Consider the following 19,530-nt stretch of genomic DNA (forward strand, 5'->3'; position numbering starts at 1 on the left):
ACTCCCCGACAACTTTTTAGGTGCTGGGCCCACGGTGCAGAGGGCAAAAAAGTTATCATTGGTGGTCACGTGGCACGTTCTCGTCCGTTGGATTTTAACGGTTACTTTTTTTGGACTGCTGGATTTCCAACTGTAAAAAAAAATTTGAAACCTTCCGCAATATTAACTGTTGGATTTGAGATTAACGGTCCACGTTATTCGCCTTTAAAAATTAAAAAAAAAAAAAAGAATTCACATTTTAAAATTATGAAATGTTACCGTTGTGCCACATGGCACAATCTGAAGGGTTGTATTTCAATTTTTTTAATCCAATGACAGAAATTAATTAAGTTAATAAAAAAAATAAAAATGTTAAAAATTAATAAAAAAAAATGATTTTACTTTTCTATAAGTACCTTCTCATTAACTTCTACCTTGCACCACATTTTCATATTTTCTCAAATACTTTCAACCGCATTCCAATCTTTCTCTCAAAGTTTCAATCCAATTGGTTTCCAACAAAATGACTAATGATGCAGGTATGAATTGGAAAATTATTGAAGATGTTACGCTGTGTTCGTTGATTAGGTAGTATGGCCTGTGGTACTTATGTCCGTTGACCTAATACGTGACTCTTAATGCTTTTCCTTGCAAGACATCTTTGAACATTGGGGACTGGGTATGGACATTGAGGTCATTTTGAGCTCTCGAAACACCAAAAAAAGCGTGCCAAATTCATGTATCAAATGATATCACCGCCTCCAAAATGATACTTTTTGCTTATTTTCTGTTCCCATAAGCTCTTTGCCATGCACTTGGATAGTTTTTTCAGGTTCAGTGCATACAGTCGATGTTTCCAATCATCCCAAAAAAACCTCGCATCTCGCCCTTCTTCAGAAGCCTTTGCAAGTCCATCTCAGTCGGTCTCCATAGGTACTCTATGGTGTAGAGAGATTCGATTACGGAGCAAAACCTCATCAGGAACTCGAGAATGGTTGATTTCTCCATCCTCGCTATCTCATCCACTTGGTCTACAGATGCTCCATATGCAAGCATCCGCAAAGTAGCAGTAATTTTTTGCTTAGGAAGGAGACCCATAATACCAAAAACATCATTCTTTTGCACAAAGTAAGAATCATGGTCGCAAACAACAATCATGATTTTGTTGAACAAATGTCATTCCATTTTTAAATGACGTCTAAAGTACGTATCAGGGAAAGTACTGTTATGAACAAAATAATCGTCTAAGAAATCTGTACCTCGTCCATCTCATTTTCGCCCACCTGGAGATTGAACATTTTTTCCTCTTGCTTAAATAATTCTTTCTCTTTGCTCATCAATTTCCCGCAACATCCTTGAAGAAGACATTGTAAGAAGGAACCAGAAACTATAAACAATGATAGAGATTTTAATTTTAGTGTGTGATTTCTTACAATGGATGGTGGGTTATATGGAGTTCACTGATGCAAAATAGTAAATTTGTAGTCATCAGCACCATTAATGGCAACTAAATGCCAAGGGGCAAAGACTCCAGCACATAGACCAAGGACTTGTAGTCATCAGCACCATTAATGGCAACTAAAGACCAAAGGGCAAAGACTCCAGCAAACACACCATTGACTTGTAGTCATCAGACTCTTGATTCATCAATGGAAATTGGGTTCCATCATAAAATCAATTGGTAATATGGGGAGTAGTTCAACCTCTTATAAGCCCATGTAAGGTCCCTCCTCCCATCAATGTAGGACTCATTCTTAACACGCTCCTTTATGTGTGGCGAATTTACAAGCCTAACACAATGAGATGATGTGGAGCACGTGTGGCTGTTTGACTTCACACATGAATAACCTATCCTGATACCATACAGAAAGTTGGGTACCACCATTAGTCGTTCGAACTTCATTGTGCACAAACTCCTCGGCAAAAACAAAACAAGCGTGGCATTCGGCCTAGACTGATTGATGAAGATTACTGAGTCATCAACTTGTGGAATGTGCCTGGAAATTTGACTCCCTTCCAAATTCCCATCATAACGATTTCAACAAAGTGCACATCCAGGACATCCTGAACGTCTTCTATATAAACCGGTAATATCATGCTTGCTTCTTCACATCCAGCTTGCCAATCACTACTCGAAGCAAAGCCATTGTCGACACAGGGCACCCTCTCATCACCGGTGGTTCTTTGCGAGCAATGGTTTTCGAAAGAAACCTTTTGATTGTTACCATACCCATCACCGTGGGGACCTTGGCATCTGAAGCCACGTCCAGCACATTGTACCAAGCTTCCATTGGTGCAAAACATGAGCGGTGGATGAAAAAGCATGGACGCGTTTACCAGGACAGCGCGGAGAAGGAAAGGCGTTTCCACATATTCAAAAACAATGTGGAGTTTGTCAAGAAATTCAATAGTGAAGGGAACAAGACTTACAGCCTATGCATCAACCGATTTTCGGATATGACCAATGACGAATTCCTCATGTATTATACTGGATACAAGCAGCCCACTGAATCAACCTGATCCGCAGATGCATCATTTACATACAAAAACCTAAGCCTAACGGATGTTCCCCCAAGCATTGACTGGACGGAGAATGGAGCTGTTACTCCAGTAAAAGATCATGGGCAATGTGGTAAGAGCACCAACCACCATATTAACATAGGGCTAAGCTTCCTTGTACATATGTATGTATTGCATTAATTACTTTCTTCGTGCATTCATTCCTACGGAAATTAATTAATATCCGTTTGTTCGAATACATGCAGTTTGTTCCTGGGCATTTTCCGCAGTGGCAGCAGTCGAAGGGATTACCCAAATCAAAACTGGCAAATTGATCTCACTGTCTGAGCAACAACTTGCTGTGATACAGATAACAATGGCTGCCAAGGTGGTCGGGCAGTTAATGCCTTTGCATACATTCAACAAAACGGAGGAATCACCAGTGAAGAAAATTACCCATACCAGAGTTTAGATGGCAGTGCCAGTACATGTGATATGACCAAGGCAAATAAGGCTGCTGCCTGGATAAGTAGTTATGCAGAGGTACCTCCCAACAGTGAAACCGATCTACTCAAGGCTGTGTCCAAGCAACCAGTCTCCGTTTCCATCAATATATCAGAAGAATTTCAGCATTATTCAAGCGGGGTGTTCACCGGTGATGATTGTGGGACAGAAATGAGCCTCGCTGTTACCATCATTGGGTATGGGACAACTGAAGATGGCATCCCCTATTGGTTAAACAAGAAATCATGGTCCGATATGTGGGGTGAGATTGGCTACATGAAGATTCTTAGAAACGCTGATGTCCCAGGTGGTGCTTGTGGCCTTGCTACGAAAGCTTCCTATCCGATTATAAGTACTACAGACAAACCCATAGGCTGTGAAAATGCCTGTATTTTGTACTTAAAGTATGATCTATGAAATTACATTATTTTACCTTTATATTCAACAATGAATTTTCCTACCCTGCTTAGGCTAAATTAATAACCACAGCTGCAACGGCAGTTTGCTGGATTGTGCCTTTGAATACATATAGCAAAACAGAGCATGTGACAAAACGAGCATGCTTCCCAGATAACTGGTTATGGAACGTGCCTTCCACAGTGAAAACGACCTATTGAAGGCTGTGTCTCCATGACGAGCCTTTCAGTTTCCTAAGGTGGGATTTTCTCCAATGATTGTGGGACGGAACTGAACCACGCATTTGCAACCATCGGGTAAGGAGTGAATAAAGATGGCACCAACTATTGGTTGTTCAAGATGGGATGGGAGGTGGGGTGAAGTGAGAATGGCTATATGAAAATTTGCAGAAACATGCCATTGTATCTTTGTCGGCTGGCTATGGATTCTTCTTATCAAACTATCTAAACTATGGATATAATCAAGGGGTTAAGAGATCATCTCGACTTCACCTAACAAGACAAAACTACCAGGCTTCGCCTATAGCCAAGAAAATTCCTTGTAGTAGCTAATCCATACCATTCAATAAACTTTCGGGATCTTATAAAACATTATTGAAAACAGGATAATCTATACATTTCATTTGGTATCGATAAATTTAGTGATATGGATAGCCGAAAATGAGTTCTTACAACAAAGCTAACAGAACAAAATGGATATGCAAAATGGGTTCTGATTCAAACAAAAAAAAAAAAATTAGCCTTTCCAAATGAAACAATACAAAAGGTATCATGAGAAATAAGTTTGAAATTCTGCCTTTGTTCACAAGAATAAGCTATTGGACATCATTACCTTACATGCCATTGCACTTACCTAATAAACTGAATATGAAAAGACACAATCAGGCACGTTTTCCACTACTGGGATTGCTCTTCGTGCAGAGGACCTTCCGCCCCTTAGCACGTCGGCGCTTCATCACTGCTCTCCCACCAGTGGTTCTCATGCGTCTACGGAAGCCATGAGTTCGAGCCAAGGATTTCCTGGACCTACTTCTCTTGGTTAGACACAGGGCAGCCTTGCCGGCCCTCACCACCAAGCCAGAGCCTCTTCTTCTTCCAACCCCAACAGTAGAGCTCAAATCCAACCCCAAAGATAAACCTTCAAATTGAAAATTAAGTTCTCATCAATTCAAGGCCTGAAGAAATATCCTTTGGCAAGCTCTTCAGTAGAAACCAAATAAAGGCGCCAGGTTGTTTCATTTTTTGCGGAAGTATTAGTATCAGGTAATGGATCCACTGCATATACATATATATGTTATATCCTCTTCTCTGGTGTAACCCAGAATCGTACAGCTTCACTTTCGGATGATGGATCATGGTTTCTTCACTGGCGTAACCCAGTATCGTACAGCTTCACCTTTGGTAATGGTTATGCCTTCGGGCCACTATGATACCCCTAGTGAGTACAGTATCGATGATATATATGGATTTGCCTTTGGGCGGCGTTAGCACCATTATTGAGCATTATTTTACATGTACTTGTTTTACGAATGTTTTCATGGCATGCTAGAGTTTTCAGAAAACCTATTATGTAGTATTATATGTGTTTTCAAAACAGGGGATGAGTATGTTCATAAAGAAAATGATTTTCTTATTATTAGTACTATTATTATAAACTTTGATCCATTCACTTTTTTGATTTTGCGCCCCCTCAAGAGTTAAAATCGAGGCACAAGATCCCGGCGTCAGGGCATGTCCACTTAGGTATCTTCGAGTCTTCTCAGGGTAAGACCCATTCCTCTGTTCGTACCTTTTTATAATAATTCTTTCATATTATTCTTGATTAGTTGTATGCTCTGAACACGATTCTGAGTTGGTATATTTCTTTCTAATTACATATTTTAACTGTATGCATGTTTAAATTTGCTTTGTCACCCTTAGGTGTCGACTAGCATGTGCTTTGACGCAGGAAAAGCCAATGGAGTCTCAGGGAGATTGTAAGATCCCACATCGCCCAAGGGAGTGGATATGTACATCCCATCTCTAGCTTCGGATTCCATCGGAATTTTGAAGTTAAGCGAGTTTGTGCTAGAGCAATCCTAGGATGGGTGACCCACTGGAAGTTCTCGTGTGAGTTCCCAGAAACAAAACCATGAAGGCATGGTCGGGGCCCAAAATGGGCAATATCGTGCTACGGTGGAGTTAAGCCCGGGATGTGGTGGGGGCCGGGTCGGGATGTGACAATTTGGTATCAGAGCCAATCCCTGGCCGGAAGCGTGCCGATGAGGACGTCGGGCCCCTAAGGGGGGTGGATTGTAAGATACCACATCGCCCAGGTGAGTGGATCCTCTATGCCTTATATGTACATGCTAATCTCTACCTAGCACGAGGCCTTTTGGGAGCTCACTAGCTTCGGATTCCATCGGAACTTCGAAGTTAAGCGAGTTTGTGTGAGAGCAATCTCAGGATGGGTGACCTACTAGGAAGTTCTCGTAAGAAACAAAACTGTGAGGGCGTGGTCGGGGCCCAAAGCGGACAATATCGTGCTACGGTGGAGTCGAGCTCAGAATGTGGTAGGGGCCCAGGCCGTGATGTGATAGAGATGAGGGATGATAACCTCGGATTCGCTCAACCAGGGGCAACGGAGCTCGCTCACATCGTTAATCGTGGATTCTCTCATACGACCAAGCCAAATGCTTGATTTTAGAAGGAGAAATCACTTTCTTCAAATGCACAAGGCAAATACAATTTTAATTCATTCATGTATATCGTTCAAGGTTTTCTAATATAATATTTATAAGTGTTTACAAATTAATAGATTTTAAGTTTCTATGACACCCTTACAACTCCCAAAATAACTTAACAAATTCATAAGTAATTAAAATACAAAACCTTTGTTATTCCAATGCATATTAATGGTTTCAAATTGTTTTCTCCAAGTCTAATTCCTGCATCATTCTCCTCTTCTCGAAAAAACTCGTCCTCGAGTTTCAATTGACTTTCCTCTTTCTTTTTTTTTCTTTTTTTTTTTTTTTTTTTGTCCTCAATCTTTCAGATGTTTCCCAAAAAGGATGATGAATACTACGGATATAAAGAGCTTTTACTTCATTATATAGTTGTCCATGGAACTCTTCAATCACATCTTCATCGCCTTCATATTGATCATAAACCAGGGCAGAATCCCATTTGCCAAAGTCATCGATTACATCACTGCTTTCTGTATGTTCCCCTTTCGCGCCAAACTCCATGTTGGAACGTTTTTCAACCTCATTACATGCACAACAAATCTCACATGAACAATCTAGACAACGATCAAAATTTGGAGGAAGATTAAGATCTAGAAAATCGTCACCTGAAAAATCAAAGACATCCGTTTCTAGAACCCATCTAACCTCATTTACAGGAGGCAGCAACATGCTTTAGTAAATTGAAGATATTGTTTTGTAGAAATAACGGATTGAGGAATTGCTTGAGAATTTAGAAAATAGACAGTAAAGGCTTTCAATATGGTATGAAGGTCGAGAAATGCTTAACCAAATAAAAAATTGACCCGCAACAGAACTAATTTTGTTTTCGTGACAGCACTAATGCTCTGTGGTGTTTTGCCGATATCTACACACACAAAATTCGGTTTGATGCATAGTTTGTTGCGTTGGAAACTAGACTTCCACAGCTTTCCATTGATGTATGACTCTCTAGATAAAAGTCATGGGAACTAAGTTGGTTTTGAGGACGAACATAGATGATGTGTGCAATGCTACCACTAGGATTTCAGATAAAAATCCGAACACCTGCTCTGATACCACTTGACGCAGGAAAAGCCAAGGGAGTCTCAGAGAGACGAGGAATGATAACCTAAGATTTGTCAACTGGGGCAACGGAGCTCACTCACGTCGCTAATCGTGGATTCTCTCACATGACCAAGCCAAATGCTTGATTTTAGAAGGAGAAATCACTCTCTTCAAATGCACAAGCCAAATATAATTTGAAGTCATTCAAGTCTGTCATTCAAGGCTTTCTAGTACAATATTTATAAGCGTTTACAAATTAATAGACTTTAAATTTCTACGACACCCTTACAACTCCCAAAATAACTTAACAAATTCCTAAGTAATTAAAATACATAACCTTTGTTATTCCAATGCATATTAATGGGTTCAAATTATTTTCTCCAAGTCTACTTCTTGCATCATGCTTACCCTGATATTTAGGGATATCGGGTTGGAGCATGTCAAAATATGTGATTGGAGACGTTTTTGTAGAGTGAGATTAATGGTACTAGTCTAGCAATCACCATGAAGGTTTAGAAATTCCATTTCCTAATCATGCCAAGACATTTTCTTTCATTTCATCTTCAACTTTCTCAACCTAGGAATCCACCATGGAGGCAGATTCTCTGCCCTCCCACTTCCCATGCCCTCCTGTTTTGTGTGGTCATAGTTAAGCCACGTTAACATTTTATATTGTTTTTTTTATAAAAATAATAAGACAAAAATGAACAGTAATATAAAATGTTGACGTGACTTAACTATAACCACACAAACAGAAAGGCAGATGATCTGCCTCCATCCACCACAGATGGCTCTTTCAGCTTCGCTTTCATTTTATCTTCAACTTTCTCAAGCTAGGAACCCACCACAGGTAGCTCTTTCAGCTTCCAATGGCAGCTAGTTCTCATCCACTCCTTGTATCAGATTCCAATCAATTTGAAAGCTATCTATGACCAAAAAAAATCCCTCGACTCACCGGGTAAGACGTAAAATACACATCCAGGACGTGTTGAACGTTTTCTATATAAACCAGTTATCATGCTTGCTTCTTCACATCCAGCTTGCCAATCACTACTTGAAACAAAGCCATTGTCGACACAGAGAGCCCTCTCATCACCGCAATGGCTTTTGAAAGAAACCTTTTGATTGTTACCATACTCATCACCTTGGGGACCTTGGCATCTGAAGCCAAGTCTCGCACATTGTACCAAGCTTCCATTGCTACAAAACATGAGCAGTGGATGAAAAAGCATGGACGCGTTTACCAGGACAGCGCGGAGAAGGAAAGGCGTTTCCAGATATTCAAAAACAATGTGGAGTTTGTCGAGAAATTCAACAGTGAAGGGAACATGACTTACAGCCTATGCATCAACCGATTTTCGGATATGACCTATGATGAATTCCTCAGGCATTATACTGGATACAAGCAGCCCACTGAATCAACCTCATCCGCAGCTGCATCTTTTACATACGAAAACCTAAGCCCGGCTGATGTTCCCCAAAGCATTGACTGGAGGGAGAAGAGAGCAGTTACTCCAGTAAAATTTCAAGGGAGCTGTGGTAAGTGCACCAACCTCCATATTAACATAGGGCTATGCTTCCTTGTACATATGTATGTATTGCATTAATTACTTTCTTCGTGCATTCATTCCTACGGAAATTAATTCATATCCGTTTGTTCGAATACATGCAGGTTGTAGCTGGGCATTTGCCGCAGTGGCAGCAGTCGAAGGGATTACCCAAATCAAAACTGGCAAATTGACCTCACTGTCTGAGCAACAACTTGTGAACTGTGATACAGATAACAATGGCTGCCAAGGTGGTCGGGCAGTTAATGCCCTTGCATACATTCAACGAAACGGAGGAATCACCGTTGAAGAAAATTACCCATACCAGAGTTTAGATGGCAGTGTCGGAACATGTGATATGAACAAGGAAAATGAGGCTGCTGCCCAGATCACTAGTTATGCAGAGGTACCTCCCAACAGTGAAACCGATCTAGTCAAGACTGTGTCCATGCAACCAGTCTCCGTTTCCATCCATGCCTCACCAGCCCTTCAGCATTATTCAGGCGGGGTGTTCACCGGTGATGATTGTGGGAAAGAATTGAACCACGCTGTTACCATCATTGGGTATGGGACAACTGAAGATGGCACCCCCTATTGGTTAATCAAGAATTCATGGTCCAATAAGTGGGGTGAGAATGGCTACATGAAGATTCTTAGAAACGCTGATGCCCCAGGTGGTGTTTGTGGCCTCGCTACAAGACCTTTCTATCCGACTATGTAATGTATTAATGAAAGGGTGGAGTGAGCTTCTCCACTTTGCCTATAGGTTATAAGTACTGCAGACAAAACCCATGGGCATTAGATCTATTTATGTATAACAGAAAATGCCTGTATTTTGAACATGCAAAAAGTATATTCAACAATGAATTTTCCTACCCTGCTTAGGCTAAATTTTACTCATGTATAAAATTTAACCGTGTTGATTTCAGGAATACTTTCCCGCTTACTCCGACTGTTAGGATCCTCGTTGCAAGGATATATCGCTGTAGTCTAATGAGAAATTAGTCATCTCGAATAGTGTAGGAGCGAATCATCTTTTATTATTTGTCTATTCTTACCTACAACCGGGGATATAGAGTTTCCGTTATATCCTAACCACATGAAGAGTGTTGTAGACTCCCCAACGGGTTCGCCTGTGCCTTTGTATCAAAAGAAGCAAAAAGACAAGGTTTCCAAGCAAATACGAAATTTGAACCATACAACTCTTCCAACAAATAATGCACAATAACCAGTTTCTTTAGCTTTTTAATGGGCACAATGTTTAATAAGCTTTCATTTTCATTTCCACGTAACGGTACAGTACGGAGGAGGGACACTGAGTCGATCTACGAACATGGAGGATGACTAATTTCAGCAACCAAAACAAAACAGGCTTTTAAACATCATCCGTAACTTGGTTTGTACATCTTTTCACGCAGAGATTCATTTCTCAATTACAGAAAATTGGCGAGCTTCGATTTCACATTTAACTCTGAACATGTCAATTTGTGGATGTCATGGCCTTGTCAAGATGGCTATAGATTCCCACTCCAGACTACATATAACATCCTGTGCAGCAAAATGTGGAACCGGTAAGCAACGTAACTTTTTACACTTCTTCGAGCACGTTTTCTTTTATTAACAGATTAAATACATTAAAAACATCATAAAAACATCATAAAACCATCCAAATTCATGTATTCACCGAGAACAGAGAGAAATTGGTAAAATTCTACTTACAGAAGGATATTGCCGGTCTATGTCAAAGCTGTTGATTGCACAAGGTTCTGCCAGGAGCTCGATGGGTTCCTCACCTAAACAGATTCGGGCAATTTGAAACTATTAAGTCCCATATCAATTTTCAAGAATATATTGTTTTACAAATGGTCAGTTTGTTCGAAAATAAAGAAGCTATCAGCCATGACAGGTTGCCATCCAACAATTTAGCACAAAGGACCATACCTTGTTCAACAACAGCCAGGATACCATCTTCTGAACATATCATAGTAGGTAAGATACGTGAAGAAACATTTCCCACATTCGAAGACTTTGCATAGTGGTCGTACTGAACCTCCCAAACCTCACTTTCGCATGGCGAACGGGTTGCTTCACCTGCCCCAACCCCAGAAAGAAGGATTGGCTGCTGTGGCCACCTAAGATCCCACGCAAATACAGTCCCTAAAGAACCTCCAGCCTGTAAGTACGAGAAAATCGTAAAGACAACATGAGGTTATTCTTTTGGGTCTGTAACAACATAAGACTTAAGTAAAATAGAAGCCAGCAATGGATATATACACAGCACATCATTGTGTAAGCAACATTTAACACATTAGATGCATTCTCATTGCACGCAATATCCCTAACATTCGACAGGAGAAGGCATTATCGATTTCAAAAAGGCATCCAAGGCAAAAAACAAATGGAAAATTACCAAACAAGTGTGCTTTCTCGAAGGATGGATATCAATTGAATGTACAATCCCTGGAGTTGACGGTTGAGATCTGCAACATTTCCAACAAGCAAAAGCTTAATCAACCTACATCCGGCACCAGAGAAGAACAAAACCGAATCTTTCTGAAGAATTCCTTACTTACTCAACTCAAAATATAACTACATTACGTTTAATAAAGGACTTACCGAGCTAATTGCAGATATCATTAAACATGAGTAAATTCTTAAAACAAGATAGATGTCAATATATTATAACTCAATGTCCACCATACAAATCCAATCTAGCATAATCAATTGAGCAAATGAGACAAAAGATAAATGAAAGTTTAAGCCCAAAAATGCTCACCAGCCACCCTTAAATTGAGAAACCGCTCCGCCGCGCTTCCTCTGATCCCACCACTGGAGGCTAAACCCATATCCACCAGTAGCAAACTCACTCGGAGATGCCCATTTCGCCGCGGTAAACGAAACCAAGCCGCTGCTGTCGAAAACTCGCCGGTAGCTCAACTCAGAGTCCCCTAAACTTACCAAATTGACCCTCCCATCTTCCCCAACACTTACACACTCCGACCCACCATCCATAATATCCACACAAGAAATGGGTCCTTCGTGTAACTCCTTTTCGGGCACCGAAAGCTCCGATTGGAGATACGCAGGGTCCATTGAATCGCCGTACAAGATGTGTAGGGAGCCGGAAAATGTCGCGGCCGCGACGAGAGGTTTGTGGTGGGATTGGGAGGTTTTGAGGGAGGAAATTCGGAAGGGCGAGACCCATTGAGATTGCGGGGTTAGCGTTGCTGGGTTCGGAGTGAAAGAGTGGGTCTCTACGGAGGAAGAGTCGGAATCGGAGTCGAAAACTGCAATAACGGCGAGGCGGTCCAAGGCGGAGAGAGGCGGGAGCCACCGGACTGAGTCTATGTACTTGGATTGTGGGAGTCGGTGGATCTGCGGAGGCTCTGAGATCGGCATTGTTTAATGTTTAGGGTTAGGCCCTTTAGGGTTTAGGGAAAGACAGGAATTTCAGATAGGACGAGAGATTTGGGAAAATCGGCAGGACGACAGATTTAGAAGTGAACGTTTTTCTTTTTTTTTTTTTTTTTTTTTTGTCGGTCAAGTAGAAGTGAACGTTTAAGGAGTTGCAGCAGCCACCCCAAGTGGGTGTACAATAATAATTTGATATTATGATGGTGTATTCAATTAGAAATTTGAGAGAGTTTATTGTGATTATTATCTCCCATGAATTTCTTAGATTTTGATTGATTCACATAGAATCCAATGAATTGTACCCACGTAAAAAGATTTGATATGAATTTTGTTATGAGGTTTAATGAATTTTTATTGGGTCTAATGGATTCATTGGACAATAATTGTTTTTCGGCTAAACTTTAGCCTCTCAAATTATTCATTTTTTTTTTCTTTTTCTTTTGAGCTCTAACTATCCAAACCAAGCAAAAAATCATCTGAGTTTGCCAAAACCAATTACCATAAGCAATACTCAAGAAGTCTAGATTCGCCAACAACCAAAGACTATAAACTTTATAGGAAAAGAACTGATGAAGAAAATATAGTTTCCAATATATCAAAGTAGATAAATCATCGTCATTTCTCATCTTTGATTCCTGTTGTTCATAGCATCTGTCTACATATTTGAAGCTATATTAAGTCTTCATGCATTAGCATTTTCTCTTGCCTGCTCTTGGGTTTCATTAAGTTCTTCATCTTCTGCCAGCAATGACGGGGATGAAGGTTCTTTATCTTCAACAGGAAACTCATCGGAACGACACTCCTTACGAAGAAAGTTGTGTAATCCTGCACAAGCTAACACTACTTTTGCTTGTGTCTTGTATGGAAATGGAGGTGCAGACTTAAAAATTGTGAATCGTGATTTGATTATACCAAATATTCTCTTGACCACATTTCTCAAGGAAGCATGGTGAAGATTAAACAACTCAAGTGAATTTTCAAGGTCACGACCTTGACCGGAAAAATCTTGAAGGTGATAGCGAACACCTCGAAATGGAGCTAAAAACTGACGACGATTTACAAATCCACAATCGACCAAGAAAAACTTACCTGGATGAACACATAACATATCAATAAAATCTAGGGAGTTTTAATGAAAAGGGCTTAGACCAAGATTGTTTTAATAAAAATCCACCCTATAGTTTTCTTTAACCAAAAACACCTCAAAATTAACCATAAAGACAGAGGTCTCTAATTCTACATGGGCTGAATTACAAAGCCCAACAGAAACAAAAATAAGTTTTCAAAATTACCCCAACAAGGAGGCGCAGGTCTGAAACTTGTTTGTTCTCATGAAGGAGAAAACTCACGTCAACTCCAAGCAGAGCGTTGATCATCGTTTCGTTTTCTAGGTTTTTCTTCCTTCATTCTTGGTGCATATATCAATTTTTGAATTTCCTTGTCCAATTTAGATTCAGATTTGGAGAATAATCAGACTTTGAGAAGAAAAAATCCCAAATTATTGAATCTAATCTCCAAAAGTACAATTAAAAAGAAACGAACATGAAAATAGCTGTGCAATTGAATCAAGGAGGAGGACACTCAAACTGAATCCATTTTCCATGGAACAGGAAAAAACCAAAAATTCCAATTCCTTGCACCCATTTCTCCATAAAACTAGAAATAAAAATATATCTCTACCTGTGATAGAACCACCTTCTCCAATTACAAAATCTGGAAAAGAAAAAGAAAATAGAAAAAGTAGACGAGAAAGAGAGAGAAAAGTGACTTCAACCATGGCGTTCAACTTTCATAACATTGTTAATGTTAAACATTTCTAGGAAATAGTATGATTTTTTTGCCACTTTTTTAGAAAACAATGTGACCCGTTATATTTTGAATTCGTAACTGTTTCTGGAAAAACTAACACTGTCTCTGCAAAAACTAACATTGTCTCTGGAAAAATTAACACTGTCTCTGGAAAATTAACATTGTCTCTGGAAAAACACTGTCTCTGGAAACAGTGACTTAGATTCTAGAAACAATGTTACTTAAAATCCAGAAACATTGACTTGTCGTTATTATTGAATAGCATGCAGATCTCAAATTTATTTTCTAGAGAAATAAACGATGAACTCCACTGACGAAGAAAAATTGAAAAACATTACCTCAAATTCATTATGAATAATAACGACGATCACATTTCAATGAAATAATACAAAATATAAATTAAATAGCATGAGTATCTATATTTTTGTTTCAAAGAAAGAGAAGAAGGTCTGCAAAATAATGATGAACTCCATTAACGATGAAAATCTGAAACTCAACCTAAAAAAGTTAGGGGTAAAATCGACAAATCATAATTTATTATAGTTGGGTTATTTTTAGTTGGACTGCTTTAATACGGGTCTTGTACTAATCATTAAACAAAACTTATAACATAATTTTTTATTAAAACTAAAACTTTTCAAACCCTTTTCATTAATTTTCCTTAAAATCTAATAGTATAACAAATAGAGGCTTAAGAAATGAAAATATGTACTGCGCGACACTTTAAGTCCATTCCTCCTTGATAAAGCATCAGACACCACTTTGGAATCATGAGCTGAACCTTCCCATCCACTAAGAATGTATATGAATTCCAAATCAAAGTTACAAGTAGCCAATACATTTTGTGATATTTTCCCATGACGATCACGATAACTGCTGACTTCACATCCTTTTACCATTGCTGGCATATGTGTGCCATCAATTGCTCCAACACAATCCTACAATAAATATAAGATCATTTATATGGTGTATATTTTTACAATGACAACAATAAAATGAACAAGAACAATATAACATATATATCACTACTATAAAATGAACAAGAACAATATAACATATATATCACTCATCTTAAAATAAAGGTAAAACCTTGTGCTTTCTCTTATTTTAGTTGGGACTGTGGGTGCTGGTTTGACCAGCAGATCAGGAGCTATTGTGTTCTAGGCCTTCAGCACTCTGACAAAATTTTTGCTTGTTGCAAAATGTGATCTTTCAAATGTCTCACGAGTTAGACGATATTGAGCATTTTGACCGACAATGATTAAAAATGTTGCAAGCATTTCTTCAACACAGATGAATCTGGTATCTTGCAATTGTGTCTTCTCTCTTATAATACTGCATAGCTTTAGAAACACATATGGATACATTCTATATAACTTTCGAAATTCCTCAGGATCTTTATTTAGTACCTTATGTATGTAATTGTGTCCACTTCTATTAATTGGTCGTCGAGTTAGCGGACGTTCAACATTTTCACCACGTATGAGAGCCAATAATGCATTTAGCACTTGAAGTATAGCTTGGATTGCCATAAACATTAACTTAATGGTCTCGTAGTATTCTTGCTCTAATTCTTCGTCCTCCATTTCACTTTCTTATTTATCTTCCTCAATTTCTTCATCACCCATTTCCTCATCAATGTCTTCCTCCTCCAACATGTCTTCCTGGATTATTTCATTACCCCCATTCATATTTTGAGGCATTATATGTAGAGAACCACCTAAGAGAAATGCATGAATAAAATATTAAAAGGTAACAATCAGCATATCTTCAAATTAAAGCCATGCATTGATTCAGAATTACAACATTTATAAATGTTCAAGCCTAACATTCTCAAAAATATTGAACATATTATCAAATAACCCTCAAATCATGTTGTACTGTATCCACTCATAGCGCTCTTCTGATGACATTTTTAAGAATGCATTTTTCACACCCAACTTATAGATCAAAGCGACCGCTTTGTAACGATCATAATTATCCAAGTTTGGCGTCTCCTTGATAGCATCCCACATTGTTTTTCTTTTCTATATCCCTCTCTCTCTCTTTTCTCCATTAGGCTTTGCATTCCTCGAACTTCATTAGCAATTACCTCAATTGAATTCATACCAACATAAACTTTTTCAAGTAGAGTTGCTGGAGTGATGGTCTCACCTGAGGTACTATTTGCTTCATTATCTATTCTGGCTCTCTTTCGTTGAGGGAGTTTTTTTATAGCAGGCTCCAAATTTGTGTCCAAGAAAAATGAAGTGTGGTCATCTTTCCCAACTTTACTCTGCACATTTGTGTCAGTATTGCCATCATTAACAGTCTTCTATTCTGGTACTGGTATTTTCTCCCCCTTGATATGTTCTAGCATCAGTGTCTTCACCCAATCCAACCGAGTTGTTCCCGACAGCGACTCCATTGCCAAATAAAATTATCAAATCATTGTAGTTTGGAAATGTATATGTGCGATGGTACCTCTGGTTTGTGTGGGACTGGGAAAAAAATAGAGTATGTTAGTAGCACCAAAAATATAGGAAAATGAAACTTTTGCAAAAATAATAATTATTTTATACCTTGAAATAATTTTCCCATACTTCATCACTAGCCGAAAATCATTTTGAGATAGGATCCGACCCAAAACGCAAAAATTCAGAAATATGTTGATATCGTTGCTTCATCCATCTCAGCCGACTCGTATATTGACTATAATTCTTGTTGCACCCAAGTTTTTGGTTGAGGACAAGAAGTATCCTCGTTTCTACTAATTGCTTGCTAAACGAACCATTAGCATCACGCCATCCTCGCTTGGCAGCATCAACCATTAGTTCCAACAAAGTATTGCTTTCTATGGAGGACCATTGGTTGTTTTCCCCTTCCTTGAGGTAAATCTTCCCTTTCGAAATTAGAGGAAGCTAGCACTGGCATTAATTTTTAAGCAAACACACATTATTTCAAAAGGGTTATGAATCATTGTTAAAATATAACAAATTAGATGAAAAATCATGTAAAACCTGTATTCCGAGACATGATTGATAAAATTGTTGAGTCCTTGTCATGCAAACTATAAAATCACAGAAATAAAAAAAAAATTATGTAATCAAAATTTTCATATTCAGAATGAATCATTTCAGAAAAACACATATCATATTGTGTGTATTACAGTATTACCCGGAGAAAGGTTTTTGAAGTAGCTTTCGTTTTCTGCAGTCGGCTTTGAAGGAGGAATCAGGTTGAAATATGGAGGAGGGTGCTTGATTTGTGAGGGCCCTTGATATTTATACCTCACATTCTAGAATACATCAAAATCAATCCATTTATTGATTCCAATAAATTCCCTGACTTTTTGAATACTCTTAGATTTAGAAAGTCACTTTAGAAATATGAATTGAATACCACCAGACTTTGAATGACTCTTTGTAAATCTAAATTGAATACAACCTACATTTCACTGATTCAACTAAAATCTTAATTGAATACCCATGAATTTTCAAACTCCTTTAAAGTCTCACATAGTCCTACTTGAATACAACTTCCTTAATCTCGTCATTTATAAAAGTTGAATATGAATTTTTTTTTTTTTTTTTTTGAATGATGGGAGGATTAAAATCGTAATACTAGTATATATGACGTTTTATCGTAATAACAAAAAATAATTATGTCTATAAATTCTGATGTATATTAACATTATTGCCGTACTAAAAAATCTCGTTGCACCTTACTATTAAACTATACTAAAGAGAGATAAGAGTTTGAATCCTAAAAACAGCATATGTTAAATAATGCACATGCTCAATAGTCAACATAAATCGAGGTAAATTAACATTTTACTAGTTTCTTAAGACCATAAAACCTCAAGGTTTTAACTATCCACGAGATGTTACTAACAACATTTGTTCTCATACGTGTGTGGATGACTGTTAGTTTAATAGTTAATGAATTGTGAGACATACATTAACTGCTTAATCTCCTTCCGTTTGCTTAGTTATCGTCCACAACTTACATCACTCTAAAGAATAAACACATGGCAGATGGCGCTTTATTGCAATGGCAAAAAAAAAAATCATGTTTATGCATTCTAGTGCAATTTCAACCCCCCACCAATCTCCTCCCTCTAACTACTAACAATTTAATCAACTAATGCTATCATTTGTTAAAAAAGCCGAATATGTGCATTGCAAAAAAGTGAAGAAAAAAAATGATATCCCTTTTAGATGGTAAGTACAAAAACAAGGTAAGTACTGCAGTGGGAGCTGTGGAAGGGATTACACAAATCAAAACTGGTAAATGTAAGCCATTTCTAGAAATCGAATCAACCAAATCCTAGATTACGTTTATCATTAATGACAGTGCAAAAAGAACATGAACCCTAATACCGTTTATATAGAGCCTTGATCTGACCGGCACTTGAAGACTTGGTGCTATGATAGGAAATTAGCCTTCTCTTCTCTTGTACACACATAACGGTTCTCAAGCTTTCAATGGGGCAAGCATGCAAACTGAACCACCAACATACCGAGAACACTACTAGAAAATGTGCTATAGGGCACCGTTTTGAGGACACCTTGCTTCATAAGTGGCTTTGTAAATTGGACTGTCACCATTGTCAAAATTTGTTGTCTTAAACTTTTGTAACACCAATCATGGGTGGCTTTAACCTTTATAACACCATTCATTGGTGTCAAACTATAAAAATTTTGACACCAAAGACTTGTTATATGTTTTTCAACTTTGGGAGCTGATTTTATTTTATTTTTCAGTTTTCTTCTCCTTTTGCTGTCAAAATATTTTTATTTTCATTTAATAATGCTATTCTACAATACTTCACCCCTCATATAAATACAAAGTTTACCCAACCTTAATTGTCAACCAGCCTCTCTCCCCTCTTTGCGCTGAAACTCTCTCAGAGCAGCTCCAACGGAAGCTGCAGCCTGATGGATCGGCGACTTTGATGACCCAATAGCACCGGTTCCTTGCTCCAGCCCATGCGGGCGATTGGGCAGGGAGGCCCGAGTGAGAAGTCCAGCTCAAATTGGTGGCCTGAGAGCCTGAGGGCCAGGTGATGCCACGCTAACTTCGGGGTGATGTCAGCCACGATTTAATTAATTTTGCGTCAGGCGCATGCATAACACGCGCACATGGGGGCACTCCCCAACAACTTTTCAGGCGCTGGGACCCGCGGTGCAGAGGGCAAAAAAGTTACCGTTGGTGACCACGTGGCACGTTCTCGTCCATTGAATTTCAACGATTACTTTTTCTAGACTGTTGGATTTCCAACAGTAAAAAAAATTTTGAAATCTTCCGCAATATCAACTGTTAGATTTGAGATCAACGATCCACGTTATTTGCTTTTAAAAATTAAAAAAAAAAAGAATTCACATTTAAAAATTATGAAATGTTACCGTTGTGCCACATGACACAATCTGGAGGGTTGTATTTCAAATTTTTTTTAATCCAACGTCAGAAATTAATTAAGTTAATAAAAAAAATAAAAATGTTAAAAATTAATAAAACAAAATGATTTTACATAAGTACCTTCTCATTAACTTCTACCTTGCACTATTTTCATATTTTCTCAAATACTTTCAACCGCATTCCAATCTTTCT

General features: G+C 38.4%; 3 protein-coding genes and 2 pseudogenes across 5 annotated transcripts; 2 read left to right on the forward strand and 3 right to left on the reverse strand.

The window, feature by feature from the left end:
* The first annotated feature begins 2,156 nt into the window (after window positions 1-2,156).
* Window positions 2,157-3,420, forward strand: LOC148693859 (senescence-specific cysteine protease SAG12-like; annotated as a pseudogene). The gene is made up of 2 exons (XR_015952658.1): window positions 2,157-2,611; window positions 2,745-3,420. The product of XR_015952658.1 is annotated as a senescence-specific cysteine protease SAG12-like (transcript).
* A 675-nt stretch (window positions 3,421-4,095) lies between these two features.
* Window positions 4,096-6,625, reverse strand: LOC148693860 (large ribosomal subunit protein bL34c pseudogene; annotated as a pseudogene). The gene is made up of 2 exons (XR_015952458.1): window positions 6,463-6,625; window positions 4,096-4,557 (listed from the first exon to the last, which is right to left on the reverse strand). The product of XR_015952458.1 is annotated as a large ribosomal subunit protein bL34c pseudogene (transcript).
* Window positions 6,626-8,169: 1,544 nt separating this feature from the next.
* LOC148693861 (senescence-specific cysteine protease SAG12-like) lies at window positions 8,170-9,590 on the forward strand. The gene is made up of 2 exons (XM_088677871.1): window positions 8,170-8,707; window positions 8,841-9,590. The coding sequence occupies exons 1-2, from the start codon at window positions 8,269-8,271 to the stop codon at window positions 9,434-9,436; spliced, it is 1,035 nt and encodes a 344-aa protein (XP_088533997.1). The 5' UTR covers window positions 8,170-8,268; the 3' UTR covers window positions 9,437-9,590.
* Window positions 9,591-9,975: 385 nt separating this feature from the next.
* LOC148693862 (nuclear pore complex protein NUP43-like) lies at window positions 9,976-12,271 on the reverse strand. The gene is made up of 5 exons (XM_088677872.1): window positions 11,492-12,271; window positions 11,126-11,195; window positions 10,657-10,888; window positions 10,435-10,508; window positions 9,976-10,263 (listed from the first exon to the last, which is right to left on the reverse strand). Coding segments are annotated over exons 1-2 (624 nt in total). The 5' UTR covers window positions 12,115-12,271; the 3' UTR covers window positions 9,976-10,263; window positions 10,435-10,508; window positions 10,657-10,888; window positions 11,126-11,194.
* A 3,532-nt stretch (window positions 12,272-15,803) lies between these two features.
* Window positions 15,804-16,813, reverse strand: LOC148693863 (uncharacterized protein At2g29880-like). Its single transcript, XM_088678127.1, has 5 exons — window positions 16,568-16,813; window positions 16,500-16,519; window positions 16,247-16,418; window positions 16,031-16,092; window positions 15,804-15,965 (listed from the first exon to the last, which is right to left on the reverse strand). Exons 1-5 carry the CDS (start codon window positions 16,746-16,748, stop codon window positions 15,804-15,806), a joined length of 597 nt encoding a protein of 198 aa, XP_088534253.1. The 5' UTR covers window positions 16,749-16,813.
* Window positions 16,814-19,530: the final 2,717 nt, after the last annotated feature.

Source organism: Pyrus communis, chromosome 10 (genome assembly GCF_041283825.1).
Source record: "Pyrus communis isolate YQ-2024b chromosome 10, ASM4128382v1, whole genome shotgun sequence".
In the NCBI taxonomy this organism is placed as follows: domain Eukaryota; kingdom Viridiplantae; phylum Streptophyta; class Magnoliopsida; order Rosales; family Rosaceae; genus Pyrus; species Pyrus communis.